The sequence below is a fragment of the Elephas maximus genome, chromosome 17, assembly GCF_024166365.1.
Source record: "Elephas maximus indicus isolate mEleMax1 chromosome 17, mEleMax1 primary haplotype, whole genome shotgun sequence".
Classification (NCBI taxonomy): domain Eukaryota; kingdom Metazoa; phylum Chordata; class Mammalia; order Proboscidea; family Elephantidae; genus Elephas; species Elephas maximus.
This window is the reverse complement of record NC_064835.1, coordinates 83,223,979-83,241,584: the sequence shown is the minus strand read 5'-3', so window position 1 is coordinate 83,241,584 and position 17,606 is coordinate 83,223,979. Positions and strand designations below refer to the sequence as shown.

The window sequence follows — 17,606 nt, the reverse complement described above, 5'->3', positions numbered from 1 at the left end:
ACACAAAAACCCATATACACCTGCTACATACTCCCAATTACTCTCCCCCTAATGAGACAGCCCGCTCTCTCCGTCCACTCTCTCTTTTCGTGTCCATTTCGCCAGCTTCTAACCCCTGTCTACCCTCTCATCTCCCCTCCAGGCAGGAGATGCCAACATAGTCTCAAGTGAACCATAAACATTTTTAAATATTAAAAAAATGAATTAAGTTTCTAGTCTCTCATGTGGGATAGATACAATATAGACATTTTCTCACAGGGAATAGAATACACTGGGATCCCATCATTTAACATTATTTCTCAATAAAATGGGATTCAGTGTAAGTGTGTGCATGTGGGTACCCAAATGTAAGTGGGTTATTAATTGGTACGAAAAGATCCCATACGTTCAATCCCCTTTCCCTGCCTTGCCTCTCTCCAAGGACACTGAACTCGGTGGAACGGATTTGGCTTTCCCAAAAAGAGCACATGCAACATGTTTTAGGGCTGATTTTCCTGGCCTTTTAGTTTCCTGTGGATTAAACCAGCAGACAAGAAATTAAACTAGGTATTGCACTAGGCAAATCTGCTGCAAAAGACCTTTCTAAAGTGTTAAAAAGCAAAGATGTCACTTTAAGGACTAAGGTGCCCCTGACCCAAGCCATAGTGTTTTCAGTCGCCTTATTTGCATGTGAAAGCTGGACAATGAATTAGGAAGACTGAAGAAGAATTGGCGTCTTTGAATTATGGTGTTGGTGAAGAAATTGAATATACCATGGACTGCCAAGAGAATAAAAAAATCTGTCTTGGAAGAAGTACAGCCAGAATGCAACTTGGAAACAAAGGTGGCGTGACTTTGTCTCATGCATTTTGGACGTGTTTTCAGGATGGATCAGTCTCTGGAGAAGGACGTCATGCTTGGTAAAGGAGAGGGTCAAAGATAAAGAGGAAAACCCTCAACAAGATGGATTGACACAGTGGCTGCAGCAATGGGCTCAAGCACAGCAAGGATTGTAGGGATGGCGCAGGACTGGGCAGGGTTTCGTTCTGTCGTAGGACACAGGGTCATGGGAGTCAGAACTAATTCGACATCACCTGACAACAACGACATGGATTGAAGCAGCCAGTGACTTTCGCCATCCAATGAGATTCCTGCCAAAGGTGATAAAATAGCTCTATTCTTGGTGCCCCACTGGCCTTTGATTCTCAGGGCTAACACCCATCACTGCTTCAGACAAAACTGCACTGACCATCTATGCACTTCTATTTATGGATTTACATACACCGTGGGTGCTTGGTTCTTGAAACAAATTGAGCATCTGTTAGGCCACATCCCTGAATGGGTAGAGCTGGTGCTGGGCACTGAATATTTCACCTCTGCCCCCCACCCACCCTTCCCATGACACTGAAAGACCATTTTCTCACAGAGAACTTCCTGGCTCTGATTACTGTCCTTGTTACCTGAAAGGTTCTAATAATGACTTGGGGCCATGGACTCTACGCAAAAATGCATTTGCCTGGAATAGAACGGGGATCCCAAGAAGGTGGTTTAATTATAAACTGTAAGAAAGGATTTCTCTTACAGCTGAGCATTTGGCAAATACCCAAGAGGCAGGCCCTGTCTGCAGGTTGGCGTGGGACTGTCATCCTCCCTCTTTAGCCTCACGAATTTCTGGAAGCACACATACTGCACTCCCCCGGCTTTCCAAGCCCAGTGTTCTCAAATGGTCTCTTTTCAACTCAATTATTTTTCTTTTTTCATCTCACAAAAATATACTGACCTATCTGTCGTGGGGTGGGGAGGGGAGGGGGCTAATAGCACAAGTCAACTCCCTAAGCAGAGGGAAGGATTACCTCCTCAGCCCTTGGCTGTGAAATTTCAGGCCAACAGGCTGTGAGGCGTCTGGGGCAGGGCAGCAATTCCAGCCCATTTTGAAGAGGTGGCCGTATTATCTGGGCCCTCGCTTTCTTAAAGCGTTGGGAAAAGCTGCGTTTGGAGGTTTGGGAAATAGCTTTCTCCTTCTGAGTCATCCCTGGCCTATTGATTAGCTACAGGAGTACTTACTGGCCCCTGCTCCAAGTGCCGTGGAGCTGTTCTGCTGCTGTTTCTTCAGCTCCAGGCAAAGCAGTCTAGGGTGAGCTCTCGGTTTCAGTGATTTAATATAGAAGGAGATTTGGAATCCACACCATGACAACGGGTTGGAGAATTTGCCCAGTGCTTCATCCAAAGCTTCCTTAATCTAACAGCTGAGAGTTGTGAAAGTTGGTCACCTAGGGGCAAAAAAACTCTGTCTGGGACAAAGCAACAGATTCTTAAGTTACGAGAAAACTGAAAGCCTCCTGCTTCAGGGGTATCGACAAAAAGATTCCTCCGTCTTAACATAAAAAAAACAAAATAAAACATACCACCTAAAACACCCAGGCTGCTAATTGATAAAAACCCAAACCCATTGCCATCCAGTCGATTCTGACTCATAGCGGCCCTATAGGACAGAGTAGAACTGCCCCCACGGCGTTTCCAAGGAGTGGCTAGTGGATTTGAACTGCAGACCTTTTGGTTAGCAGCCGTAGCTCTTAACCACGGGGCCGCCAGGACTCCTACCTGACTATACTAGGCCCCGAAATGGAGTCGCTTATACTAAGCCCCAGGTCAGCGAACTGAAACCTAATTCAGTTTCTATTTCTTGCCTAACCTTCCCAGGAGCCAAAACCCAAGTCAATCAACCAACGCTCCGGGAAACGGAAACCTAAGATAATCAGTTAAGATTTGCCTAGTCAGTTTAGCCTCCTTCAAAATTTCCCCTTAATCCCAAATAAGGACAGATGATGCCTGCCAGCCAGTCTGAAATTTGCCCGGTATGGTTTTCCTGTCCCTGCGTGTCTGTGCTTACAAAAACCCTTCCGCCTCGCAGTGCTCTTTGAAACTCTTGTATGACTTGCCGACCATAGTTCCCTAATCCATGAACTGAAAAATAAAGCTTATGAGTTTGTACACAAATTTAATATTGTGGAAAATTTCATTTTAACACAGTCGACAGAGCAAAGAGAACAACTTTCTTCTATTGGTAACGACTAGAATCATCACAGGAAGGCAGGACATACGCAGTGGTGAAACTCTCCAGAAAGTTTCCAAACTGGTCCAGAGATTTGGTGCTGGAGACAATATGAGGTAGGCAAAAGCCTTGAAATGGACGTAGATTTACCTTGGTTGAGTTTGGGAAAATGAGAAGCAAGAGAGTTGGTTCGAGGAAAACAAATTGTGTTAGGTAATTGGCTTTGTCCGTACCCATGCCTGAAGTCCAAGTAGAGGGGAGGACTGGAGAGCCTCTCAGGCCCAGATATCTCCCTTTATCTCACTAGCCTGGGTCTGTTGCTTCCATTTATCTAAACTGTCTAAAAATCTATGGGGGATTCTTCTGGATGAACAAAAGCAGCCTCTTGCCAATGCCAGCACAGGCTATCCACAGCTTAGTGTGAATCAGCATCCCTCAAAATCCAATGCCAAAGTCACCCTAAGGGAATATGGGTTTTGTTGGGCAATACAAGAAAAGGAGGAGTAATTTTAGAAAGAGGAGAGGGAGGGCAGGCCTCATAGGCATTCCTATGATACGAACAATAGTGGTGCTTGGTAGGGATGGGGCAGAGGCTGGTGCCTAGAAGGAAGCAGAAAAAGTGGGAAAGGTACGGTTGCCACCTCGGCCGTTGTAGCCGTGTGATTTATTTTCCAGACAACGGTGATTGGCAATAGTACATCGAGGGAATGATGGCTGAATTGCTCACCACCTAGCTAACTGAAGTCATCCAATACACTGATTTAGGGTACATTGTGCAAAAGTAGCTGCTTTGGGGACTATGGCAGATTCTACAGGATCTGAAACTTCTACTCAGGTGAATTTTATCATCTCTTTGAAATAAAGTGGCTCTAACACTTATCTAATATCTACCATGTACTAAGCATTTCTTCTCCCTGTGTTAAATGTTATGTCAAAGAGTCCCTGGGTGGTGCAAATGGTTAACATGCTTGGCTGCTAACTGAAAGGCTGCAGGTTCAAGCCCACCCAGCGGTGTCTTGGAAGAAAGACCTCGAAATCTACCTCTGAAAAATCAGCCATTGAAAACCCTACAGAGCACAGTTCTACTCTGAAACATATGCGGTCACTACGGGTCGGAATTGACTCTGGCAACAGGTTTAGATTTGGGTTTTTTTTTTTTTTTTTTTAATACATATGTCACATAATCTTCAGACTACCTTTAAGATGCGGAGCAGAATAATCATCATTGTAGATAAGGCAACTGAAGCTTGGGGAGGTTAAGACACGCCCGAGGTCCCATAGCTTCAAGTTTTCCCCCCTACAAATTTCCTAATCCCTCAGGGAAGCTGGAAATTCTGGTGGCGTAGTGGTTAAGAGCTATGGCTCCTAACTAAAAGTCTGCCTTTGAAATTCTCCAGGCGCTCCTTAGAAACCCTGTGGGGCTGTTCTACTCCATCTTTTAGGGTCGCTATGAGTAGGAATCAACTAGCTGGCACAGTTTTTTTTTGTTGTTGTTGTTGGGGGGGGTACAGAAGCTATCACACTAGAATTGTAAGCACATGGCATTAACCATACTCCTGTGTGAGGGTCTGTCCCATTCTAGAGCCCGCATTCCTGCCCACCCACCCACTCACACAGTGCCATGGTGCCTATTCTTTCCTCCTGTATTGGGGGGTCTCCTGGAGTTGGTTCCATCCTGCACCAGCCCCCTCTGTTTCTCTCGGAGCAGTGGGAGGCTGACTTGGGGCAGCAGAGTGAGAACTCAGCTTTTCTGTCCTGAAAGCAGGGTCAAAGCTCTTGACTGCACTCCAGCTGAAGATGCAGGCTTTCAATTTAGGGGTATGACGTGTCAGAACTTGATCCAAGGCCATCCCAGCTTAATTGCTTGCTATGGGCTTGGAAAGCAAGTCATCTTTCTGGACAGCACTGGACCAATTCTCAAACACTGCTTTTTTTTTTTTTTTCCCTAAAAAAGGATAGAAACTTGAGCCCTGAAACTTTGTGAAGAGCTCAGGTCAAGGAACAGATGCTTCAGTCCCAGAAATGCTACACAAGCCCTTTCTGGTAAAGTCAATTGCTACCACACACTATGAGAAGGAAGGAAAGATGTGCACGTGATTTCATTTATCACTGTTCCTGGAGAGAGACAAAACTTTGTAATTCATCATGTGCGGGGACAGAATATGGTGTCCGTTTTGCTCTTGTTTCTTTTGGGGATTTTCTAAGACAGAAGGCTGAGGGCAAAAAGGCAAGAAAACCCACAAGCTCTGTTTCCGGCTGTGCACAGCTGAAGCACTGGGTGATGGAAGAGTCCTGCAGAGCTCACACTCCTCAAATGATCTCATGAGGGTGGTTTGAATATGGTCACTTAAATTATAAGGAATCCACTGGCAAGAGGAAGTCAGGCCATTCCTTTCCACCGCTGGACTCTGCGTGGCCGAGTTTCTAAGAGCAGATGACAAGGACCACAAAGGATTCTTGGGACTTGGCACCAAAGAGGGGTCAGAGCAGGCCAGGTTTCCACCATCAATGCCATCATCTGGATAACTAGATAAAAATATCCAGGTAATTCAGTGCTGTGCTGCTGACCTCAAGTTCCAGAATAATTGCTTTAATTTTCTACTTTGGAAGTGAAAGCTGTTTTTATTTTTCCCCTTATCTTTCTAATCTTTCTTTCTATGTGTACCTATGGACAGGTAAGTGTCCACAGTACCCTGTGATGCCCTGATGCCTCCGACAACCTGTTTTCCAAAGAAGTAAGTTAACTGATGATTATCATTCAAATCTTATTACCGTGTAGACACATCAAGAAAAATTTGGTTTCAACTCAGTTATGAGAATCCAAATATAAGGCTCCCTCTTATCAATTGCCCTGACCCTCCCTAAACATCTTAGTCCTCTTGGTTCTAGTAGGTAAAACTTCCCAACAGGAAATTTGTTCTTTAAACATCACATTTCCTTCCTGAGACAACACGTTTTTTCTTTTTGTTATCCTCAGGACACGTAACAAAAAACTCTCCAGGTTTGTTGAGTGAATGAAGATCCTTATCATCAAATCATCTCCTTTCTCCACTTCTTTTTTTTTTAAAGAAATTCTTATTTAGCACTGCCTGTGTGCGTTTTGTGTGTGTGTGTGTGTGTGTGCCAGGCATTGTCCTAAGCATTTTATAAATATTAACTCATTTAATCCTCAGAACACTCTTAAGACTACTCCTTGCCCAAAACTACAGATGAGGAAACCAAGGCATAGAGAGGTTAAGTAACTTGCCAAGGCCGTGCAAGTCAGTAAATAGTAAAGCTGGGATGTGGGCCCAGGTCATCTGGTTTGAGAGCACGTGTTCTTAACCACCTCATAATGCTGCCTCGCTTGCAAACTTTCTCAGGATACAACTTTTCCAGCAAGACTTCTCAGGATTGTCTTTCGTAATTTTAACCTTTAGGAGGAAATGGGTTTACTGTGAAGCTTTGGAGGAAAAGTTGAATTTTTCCTTATTAAGAAAATCAGATCATGGAAAAACTGAGTGTGGTGGAAATATCTTTTCATTTCAACAAGAATTTTAACTCCCACTGATCAAATACAGCCCCTTCTGTGCCAGACACTGTGGTAGGCATCGTAGTTTCAAAGGAAAGAATGACAGAGCCCTCGCCTTTGATGAGCTGACCAACTGGTGGGAGGAGACAAGCCAACATAGTGGGGTGAGAAGCATGTTACTTTCCAAGAGGGACCCCTCTTCCAGAGTGAAAGGAACTGAAATGTTTCCGCGCTGAGTCCTAAATGGACCAAATTGTGTTGTCCAAATTAAGGGGAGTGATGGGAGAGAGAATTGGGCAATTCTAGTCAAAGGGAGCTGTATCTACCATGATGCAGATATGAAAAGAGAGGATAAAGCTTCTCCCAGGACGTGTAAATTATTTTGGAAAAGTGGAACATGATGTAAAGGTGGAAATCATAAGAAATGGGGCCAGAGATATAATCAGGTATTAGAAGCTGCAGGCTACTTACACCATGTTAAAGAGTCTGTATTTCATCCTAAAAATTGCTAGGCACTATTTAAGTGGTGAAATGAACGATCAGAGAGAAATTCTTCTACCAGCCCCAGTTATGTACCACCTCCTGCTACCACGACAATTTGCTTGGCTCTATTTGGGCCTTGGTCACTTGTTCAATGGAGCAGAGAATTCTGGTTGCTATATCTTTGACCTTCTTGGGGCACATGCCCTTGAACCAGCGCATGAGTAGCTATTGTTGGAACGCCAGCCTCTCACACGGTAGATGGGTAGCAGTCTTGAGAAGCTGGAATACACAGGCCTTTTCCATGTGTTTTTGAGATCAGCTGCCATAGGTGGTGGTGAGCAGCTTGTGTTGTACTGTGCGAAGCTTGCAGTTCAGCCTCCATCCATGGCTCTGTGGGCAGCAATACAGTAAGGGGCTTCCAAATAGAAGCCATCAGTTTCCCCAACTCTCCAGCTCTGACTTTAGTGTGTGTGTGTGCGCTAGGGTATACGGCACTTTCTCTATTGTCTCCTGCTCCAGCTGTGCAAACAGCTGCAGGCTCAAGTCCTTCATGGTCTCAGCTCAGCTGGACCCAGGAAGACTGTGGCTCCTCCTACCATTTTCAAGACAAGGTGAAGCACTGTAGTGCAGAGTGTATGATCTGACTTCCTAACAGCTGTGTAGGATGTTAATTATTATGGATTGAATTGTGTCCCCCAAAATGTGTACCACCTTGGTTAGGCCATGATTCCCAGTACTGTATGGTTATCCACCATTTTGTGATCTGATGTGATTATCCCATGTGTTGTAAATTCTAACCTCTATGATGTTAATGAGGCAAAATTAGAGGAAGTTATGTTAATGAGGCAGGACTCAATCTACAGGATTAGGTTGTATCTTGAGTCAGTTTCTTTTGAGATATAAAAGAGAGGATCCAGCAGAAGGGATAGGGACTTCATGCCACCAAGAAAGAGGTGCTGGGAGCAGAGTGTGTCCTTTGGTGCTGGAGTTCTTGCGCCGAGAAGCTCCTGGTCCCAGGGAAGATCGATGACAAGGACCTTCCCCCAGAACAGACAGGGAGAGAAAGCCTTCCCTGGGAGCTGGTACCCTAAATTTAGACTTTGAGCCTCCTAGACTGTGAGAGAATAAATTTCTGTTTCTTAAAGTCATCTACTTGTGGTATTTCTGTTATAGCAGCACTAGATAACTAAAACATTGATACAGCCTGGAAGTAGAAGAGATTTAATGCCCTGTGGGGCAAATTTAGACCAATGAGACATAGGAAATGAGAAGAACTCTCCAGAGAATTCCTGTCTCATCTCCTATAGGCTTTTCAAAGGCCTGTGCTCAAGCAACCAACTGCGTTTTCTGGTGAAGCTATGTCCAGACGAATAATAACAAATGACCCCGCCTTCTCTGCCTCATTGCCTTAAAAAAAAAAAAAAGCTTTATTAAGATGTACTTCACATACCATGTAATTCACCCTAAGTGTGCATTTCATTGGTTTTTAGTATATTCACAGAATTCTGCAACCAGCATCACAATTTTGGAACACTTTATTCAACCGCAAAAGAAACCTCACGATCATTAAAAGTCGTTTATAAATTCCTTCATCTCCCCTCCCCCAACTGTAGACAAAACTCATCTACTTTCTGTCTCTATAAATTTGCCTTTTCTGGAAATTTAATTTAAAGAAAATCATATGATACGTGGTCTCTGTGACTAGCTTCTTCTACTTAGTACTATGTTTTCAAGGTTCACCCGTGTTGTAGCACGTGTAAGCACTTCATTTCTTTACACTGCCGAATAATATTCCATTAGAAGGATAGATCACATCCGTTCATCAGTTAATGGTCATCTGCATTTTCACTTTTTTGCTATTATGAATAATACTGCTAGAAATATTCAAGTACAAGATTTCGAGTGGATGTATATTTTTATTTCTCTTGGGTATATACCAAGGAGTGGGATTGTGGAGTTATACGGAAACTCTGTTTAATATTTTGAGAAACCACCAAACTCTTTTCCGAAAGAGTTGTACCATTTTACGTTACCACCAGCAATGTATGAGGGTTCTAATTTTTCCACATCTTTGTTGATACTTGTTATCATCCATCTTTTCTATTATAGTCATCCTAGTGAGTGTGAAGTCGTATCTTGTTGCTTTGATTTGCATTTCCATAATGGCTAATGTGTTGAGCAACTTTTCATGCATTTATTGATCATTTGCTTATCTTTTTTGGAGGAATGTCTAATCAGATCCTTTGACCATTTTTAATTGGGTTAATCTTTTTTATTATTAAGCTGTAAGAGTTCTTTATATAATCAGGGTTGGATATATGATTTTATGAGATATATGATTTGGGAAAATTTCTTTTATTTCGTAGGTTGTCTCTCTACTTTCTTGATGGTATTTTCTGCAGCACGAATCTTTTTTTTAATTTAATTAAATATAGTTTATCTGTTTCTTTTCTTTTGTCACTTGAGCTTTTTGTGTCATATATAAGAAGCCTTCACTGAATTCAGGGTCATGAAAATTTACTCCCGTATTTTCTTCTAAGAGATTTACCATTGAAAAGACGGTTCTTTCCCTATTGAATTGTCTCGGTACACTTGGCTAAGTCAATTGATCATAATGCAAGGGTTTATTTTTGAACTTTATATTCCATTGATCTCTGCACCTTTCCGTATGCCAGTATCACATTTTCTTGATTATTGTAGCTTTGTAGGAAGTGTGAGTCCTTCAACTTTGTTCTTTTTTTCAAGATTGTTTTGGCTGTTCTGGACATATGCCATAGGAAATTCAGAATCAACTCGTCAATTTCTTAAAAAAATGCAGCTGAGATTTTCATAGAGATTATGTTGAGTCTGTAGAACATTTTGGAGACTATTGCCACCTCAATATTAAGTCTTCTGATCCATGAACATGGGATGTCTTTTTACTTATCTAGGTCTTTTCACACTACTTTGAACAATGTTTTGTTTTCCAGAATACAAGTTTGATGTATCTTCTATAAAATTTTATTCCTAAGAATTTTATTCTTCTTGATGCTATTGTAAATGGAATTCTGTCTTAACTTCATTTTCCTTTTGTTCATTGTTACTGTCAAATGAAATTAAAATACAATTTATTTTTGTATATTGATTTTGTATCCCTGTTGAGCTCATTTATGAAATTTAATAGTATTTTAATGGATTCCTGAGGATTTTCCATATACAAAATTATGTCATCTGCAAATAGAGATGTTTTTACTTTTTCCTGTCCTATCTGGATAACTTTTATTTCTTTTTCATCTAATTTCTGTAGCTAGAACTTCCAGTACAAATTTGAATAGGCATGGCAAGAGAGGACATCCTTGTTTTGTTACTGTTCTCAGAGGGGAAGCATTTAGCCTTTCACTATTAAGTGTGATATTAGCTGTGAATTTTTCGTAGGTACTCTTTATCAGGTTAAGGAAGTTCCCTTCTATTTGTGGTGTATTGTGTATGTTTATCATAAAACCTTGTTGGATTTTATCAACACATTTTCTCATTCTATTGCTACTGTGTATTACATTAATTGATTTTCAGATGTTAAACCATACTTACATTCCTAGGATAAATCCCACTTGATCATGGTATATAATCTTTTTTATATGCTGCTGAACTAAGTTTGCTAATAATTTGTTGAAAATTTTTGCATCTGTATTCATAAGAGATATTGGTCTGTATTATTATTTGATTTTATTTGGCTATGTCTTTCTCTGGTTTGGTATCAGAGTAATGCTGGCTTCTACGATGCACTAGGAAACGGTACTTCTACTTTTTTAAATAGATTGTGAATAATTAGTACTAATGATTCCTTAAAAGTTTGGTAGAATTTACCAATGAGTCATCAGAGCTAGGGGTTTTCTTTGTGGCAAGTTTTCAACTACTACTTCAACCTCATTATTTCTATATTTTTTATTTCTCCTTGAGTTAGTTTTTGTAGCTTGTCTTTCTAGAATTTTTTTCCAGAAAATTTTCTAGAAAACCTCTGAGTTTTCTAATTTGTTAGAATGCAGTTGTTCATAGATTTCATTATAATCCTTTATATTTCTATAAAGTGGATCATGATGTCCTCTCTCTCATTCCTGATTTTAGTAATTTGAATCTTTTTCGTTGTGGTTGTTCAGTCTAGCTAAAGCCTTGTCAATTTTATTGATCTTTTCAAAGAGCCAGCTTTTGGTTTCATTGATTCACTCTGTTGTTTTTCTATTTTCTATTTTGTTTATCTTGACTCCAATTTGTATTATTTCCTCCCTTCTGATTGCTTTAGGTTTAGGTTGTTATTCTTTTTCTAGTGCCTTAAGGAGAAAGTTAGGTTATTGAATTGAAATATTTTTATTTTTAATGTAAATATTTACAGAAAGCTTCTTAGAAGCAAGGATAGTGAGACTTTGTCTAACATACTTTGGACATGTTATCAGGAGGGACCCGTCCCTGAAGAAAGACATCATGCTAGGTAAAATAGAGAGTCAACCAGACAGATTGACACAGTCACTGCAACAATGGGTTCAAACATAGCAACAATTGTGAGGATGACGCAGGACTGGGCAGTGTTTTGTTCTGTTGTACACAGAGTTGCTATGAGTCAGAACCCACTCAGCAGCACCTACCAACAACAATATCTGCAGTCATGTGTGGAAGAGTTATTGATATACTATGTGAATAATAATTCTCAATTTCCGCTGAGTACTACTTGTCATTATAGCAGAATTGAGTTTTATTTTCTCCTGTAGGATAAGAAATGTAATGAAAACTAGCATTGATTATGGTGATTATTGAGGACGGTGCAGGACCAGGCAGTGTTTTGTTCTGCTATGCACAGAGTCGCTATGAGTTGCAACCAACAACAACAACGAAGCATTGATTAAGTGCCAACTATATGCCAGATACTTTACCTTTTAATCTCATTTAATGCTCCTAAACATTCTATGAGGTAGATATTATAATTCTGCGGCTTTTCAGATAAGGAAAGATCTCCAGGTAAGTACCTTGGCCTAGGTGACCTGACAAGGTGTGGAAGACCTGGGAGTAGATCCACAGAATTCACCTCAACATTCTTCCGTAACGCTTTGTTATGCTGCTTCTTTTTAACAAATAGATCATAATAACAAAATTCTTTAAGGTGGAAAATTTGGATGTGCCTTGGAGTTTTTCAAAACTGGGTTTTTAGGTGTGTTTAATGGATCTTGTTCTGCTTCTTGCTTTTTTTTTTAATACCGTTTCTAGAGAGATGGAACTTTATTTTTTCTATGAATAACTGCTCATAAAGCCCAAAATGTGCTGGCATGTTTGTTATCCTTGTTGCCACCTTCCTCCTCCTCCCTCTTCATTTTTTTCTTCCTCTTTTCCTACCCTCCTCCTCCTCCTTATTCTTCAAGAACAACCATATGACCTAGTTTTCCAGGACACTCCTGGTTTACACCTGTGGTTCGGGCGTAATTATATATGGTCACCTCAAAAAAAAAAACAACAAACTGTTGCCATCGAGTAGGAGTAGGCTCTGACTCTATAGGACAGAGTAGAACTGCCCCATAGGGTTTCCAAGGATTTGAACTGCTGACCTTTATGGTTACCTGCTGTGGCTCTTAACTGCTATGCCACCAGGGTTTCCATGGTCACCTTAATCCTTATTATAGATGCTAAGGGTGTATACATCGTGGCTGCCCACTAGAGGTCAGCAGTGTAACCACTGGAGAATATGTAAGGAAAGCTTTTTATCACAAAAGTCAAATCAGAGCAAATAATTAATTGTCGTTCCACAGCTACCTGCTGCCTTGGCCATTCCAAACAAGGGCGAGAGCAGGGGGAGGAGAGGAGGAGCAGGTGCTGGGCAGGTAGCCTTTTCTTGCATTCTGACAGCAAGGGACGTCTTCCTCTCCTTCTTGTAAGGATTCCGATGATACTTGGAAGGATCAGTGTGTTGTCCTTTTTAATTTTCACTCACAAGATGACGGCAGTGGGCAGTAAAGCTAGGAATCGGCTTTGAATGAAGAAATATTTGTCCTTTTCCAATCACTGCTTTTCCTCTTGTGATCAGATAGAGGTCATACAGCGCTTTACTGACTGACTGCGACTGAGCCAGAAGCCGAGTTACCTGAACACAAACGCTTTGAAGAAGATTAGAAGACATCAACACTCAGAGCTGAGTGACACCCTTGGATTCTTCTTAGAATGACCCACGGACTGTACGTATATTACCTTTGACCCAGGTGGGTGCAGTTGCTTCCTAGAAACCCTTCCCCACTTCAGACGTGTGGCACCCATCGGCACACAGCAGTGTAGGTAGGAGACGAAAACCCACACCATGTTTTTTCAGAGGCTTGTGGCTTTCAGCCCTTGGAATTGGTTGCTGCTGCTAGTGGCACTCAAGTGTTGTGATGCGTCTTCTGATTTGAATTCTGCAAATTCCACTGCCCAGCAGTGGACCAGCAGCCCTAATGCTCGGTTTGCTGTTGCCAGCTCGGAGCCAGATGAGAGGATATCTGTTTTCTCACTGGATTATGACTACGTGCAAATTCCTTATGAGGTCACCCTCTGGATACTTCTAGCATCCCTTGCAAAAATAGGTAAGTCCCAAAACACCTGGTTGTAGGAGGTTTTTCTATATGAGATAATGTACTTGAAAAATCTGACAAATGGTAGACTAAATTGATTTTAACTGTTACTGCTTTTACTTAAAATAATTCTGTTCCCTTGAGTCAAAGGAAAGTCATCATTGCTATTTATAAAACCATTTAACACTTCAGGATGGTGCTTAGCAATTTAGAGCATACTTCTGGGTCCTGGTTTGTTTTGGTTCCTTTCTAATTTTAGGATGACAACCATGTGACATTGTTTGACAGGTAAAAATCTCAAGTTCTATGTTTTAAAAAATGTAAAGAGTAAAGCATGTAGACCGCAGAATGGTGCAGGTTAGACATTTCAGGAGCCACACCATGATTCTTCTATAAAACGTTCTTCCTTCAGCCTCGGCCGTGCCATCGGGGACTCCATCAATGGCTGCATTGCTTATTCCGTAAAAGCGGCGTGTGCTCCTTGCAAACTGACAGAAAGCAGAGAGCACGACAACCGCGGGCAACACTTACAGCATCTGACGATGGGTTGTGGCAGCCTGTGAGATGGTGTCTGTCAGTAAAAGATTGGTTTACAGTTGAGCCAAATAGAGAGTCATCGGGGCACCTCTGGTTTCCTTTGTGACATAAAGTGAATTTGAGTTAATGGTTTCAATTCTAATCTAGATTTCTTTGTGCTAAGAAACGAAAGTGGTGGTTTACACCCTGTGACTGTTTATCACAAACTCCACCCCTTGCCTTCTTAAAGTCATCTTCTTCCAAAGTGGAAGGCTGATACGATTATCTCAATTATTAAGCATAAATTCTCCTTTGATTCACATATAAACTCTATATTATTTCAGCAGGTATATTGCATTATTGAGGTAGTATCTAGATGAAATATTTTGGTGCTCATTTATATTTTTTCTGTAGGGTGAGTGTGAAATACAGGTTGAGCCGTGGAATTTTGGTGGTTAGCTACTTGGCATCAGGGCTATGGATTTTGTCTATTCATTTAACACCCTCTCCAAGGCTATTGGGGACACATGTATTTATTGGATGCGTCTTTGTAACTGCTACTCATTTTGAGTTAGTAAACTGTGAAAATTGAATGGGAATTGTCAGTTTTCAGAACTCCTGTGCTATTTGTTAAACAATTAATTTACATAAAGTCTCACATTATTTTTAAGAAGTACTGAAAGAAAAATAGATTTCCAAATGGGTAATATTTTCAGTTCAGAGCTTAGGGTCTAACACCTTTCATGAGACTACATGGACACTGAGAACATTCAAGGTAATCTTACATGCATCTTGAGTTTTTCTTTGTAAACAGTGCTAGAGATCCTATGTCCCCCTCTTCCTCCCCATGGTAGTGGGTGAAGTGGTCTGGGAATCAGGAAGCTATATCTGCCACTATTTAGTTGCGTTATCTTTGTAAATCCCAGTGTGTTAATCTGTGAAATGATCTCTAAATCCCCTTTTTAGTCTATAATATTGCACAAAAGAGGATTTTCTGATGGAAAAGGGGCATGGTATACCAGTAAACATTTCCAGGCAGAAAAGATACATTTTATCTTCATTTTTAAATTAGCATATGTCATGGACTAAATTATGTCCCCCCAAAAACATGTATATCAATTTGACTGGGCCAGGATTTCCAGTATTTTGTGGTTGTCCTCCATTTTATGATTGTAATTTTATATTAAAGAGAATTGGGGTGGGATTGCAACACCCTTACCCAGGTCATTTCCTGATCTAATGTAAAGGGAGTTGCCCTGCGGTGTGGCCTACACCACCTTTTATCTCTCAAAAGATAAAAAGGAAAGGGAAGCAAGCAGAGAGTTGGGGACCTCCAACCACCAAGAAAGCAGTGCTGGGAACAGAGTGCATCCTTTGGGCTCAGGGTCCCTGTGCAGAGAATCTTCCAGGTGAGGGGAACATTGATAAGAAGGCCACAGAGAGAGAGAGCCTTCCCCTGGAGCTGACACCCTGAATTTGAACTTTTAGCCTATTTTACTGTGAAGAAATAAATTTCTCTTTGTTAAAGCCATCCACTTGTGGTATTTCTGTTATAGCAGCACTAGATGACTAAGACAGCATACAATAAAATTTGTTCTTTGGAAGTGTTGTGTGTGCCCAGACTCAATTTGATTACAAGTGAGGCGTGTTGTAAGGACACGATTGTTCACTGAGCTGTTGACTTAAATCCTCCTGATTTTCATGCTGATGTAGTTCAACATACTTTTGAAAATGAAAATAATTTAAATGGGATAACAGTAGGAACACGCTTATTTAAGGACAATTCCATATTTGCTAGTATTCAAGAATTCAGATTATTTTTCTTACACATGGACATGGAAAGCACAGAGAAAAGGAACCCACATTTGTGAATATAGAGCAGAATACCAGGTACTGGCTGATAGTTTTGTACAAGTTGTCGTTGTTAGGTACAGTCAAGTCGGTTCCAATTCATAGTGACCCTATGTGCAACAGAACAAAACACTGCCTGGTCCTGCACCATCCTCACAACTGTTGTTGTACTTGAGCTCATTTTCGCAGCCACTGTGTCAATCCTTCTGGTTGAGGGTCTTGCTCTTTTACACTGACCCTCTACCAAGCATGATGTCCTTCTCCAGGGACTGGTCCCCCCTGATAACATGCTCAAAGTATGAGACAAAGTCTTGCCATCCTTGCTTCTAAGGGGCATCCTGGCTGCACTTCTTCCAAGACAAATTTGTTCGTTCTTCCGGCATTCCATGGTATAGTCAATATTCTTTGTCAGACCATAACTCAAAGGCTTCAATTCTTCTTCGGTTTTCCCAGCTTTTGCATGCATATGACGTGATTGAAAATACAATGGCTCGGATCAGGCGCACCTGATCCCTTAGAGTAACATCTTTGCTTTTTAACACTTTAAAGAGTTCTTTTGCAATGGATTTGCTGAATGCCATATGTCATTTAATTTTATGACTACTAACATTCAAGAGTGTTGATTGTGGACCCAAGTAAAACAAAATCTTTGACGACTTCAATATTTCCTCCGTTCATCGTGATGTTGTTTATTGTCCAGTTGTGAGGATTTTTGTTTTCTTTATGTAGAGTTGTAATCCATAGTGAAGGCTGTAGTTTTTGATCTTCATCTGTAAGTACTTCAAGTCCTCTTTGCTTTTAACAAGCAAGGTGAAAAACATGTGGTGAAAAACAGGTGAAATTGTGCATCACACATTAGTAAGCACAAGTAAGCCCGTGTGTACCTTGTTCATTGGGTAATCTGCCCCTGGATACAACCCTGATGCATATCTTTTCTGAGTTTAAGCCACTCAGTGTCCCCTTGTTCTGTTCGAATGACTGCCTCTTGTTCTGTTTACAGGTTCCACATGAGCACAATGAAATGTTCTGAAATTCCCATTCTTTGCAAAATTATCCAAGATTTATTATGACCCACACAGTCTAATGCTTTTGCATAGTCAATAAAACACAGGCAAACATCTTCTTGATATTCTCTGCTTTCAGCCAAGATCCATCTACACCAGCAACGATATCCCTGGTTCCATGTCCTCTTCTGAATCCAGCTTGAATTCCTGGCAGTTCCCTGTCAATGTACTGCTGCAACTGTTTTTGAATGATCTTCAGCAAAATTTTACTTGCATGTGATATTAATGAGATTGTTCAATAATTTCTGCGTTTGGTTGGATCACCCTTCTTTGGGATGGGTACAAATATGGATCCCTTCCAGTTGGTTGGCCAGGTAGCTGTGTTCCAAATTTCTTGGCATAGACAAGTGAGCACTTCCAGTGTTGTATGCATTTGTTGAAACATCTCATTTGGTATTCTGTCAATTCCTGGAGCCTTGTTTTTTTGCTAATGCCTTCATTACGGCCTGGGTTTCTTCCTTCAATACTATTGGTTCTTGATCATATGCTATCTCCTAAAACGATTAAACGTCAACCAATTCTTTTTGGTACAATGATTCTGTATATTCCTTCCATCTTCTTTTGATGCTTTCTGCGTTGTTCAATAGAAT

General features: G+C 41.0%; 1 protein-coding gene across 3 annotated transcripts in view; it reads left to right on the top strand.

Annotated features, from left to right (window-relative positions):
• The first annotated feature begins 3,043 nt into the window (after positions 1-3,043).
• Positions 3,044-17,606, top strand: part of SLC9A4 (solute carrier family 9 member A4) — a 77,288-nt gene continuing 62,725 nt past the window's right edge. The window contains exons 1-4 of one of the 3 annotated variants that reach the window (XM_049857014.1): positions 3,044-3,147; positions 3,707-3,866; positions 4,986-5,575; positions 13,069-13,597. In XM_049857014.1, the coding sequence (XP_049712971.1) occupies positions 13,336-13,597 (262 nt within the window). In that variant the 5' untranslated portion in view covers positions 3,044-3,147; positions 3,707-3,866; positions 4,986-5,575; positions 13,069-13,335. Of the gene's footprint in view, positions 3,148-3,706; positions 3,867-4,985; positions 5,576-12,788; positions 12,866-13,068; positions 13,598-17,606 lie in introns of those variants that run through there. The other 2 variants (XM_049857015.1, XM_049857016.1) reach the window with 2 other exon arrangements.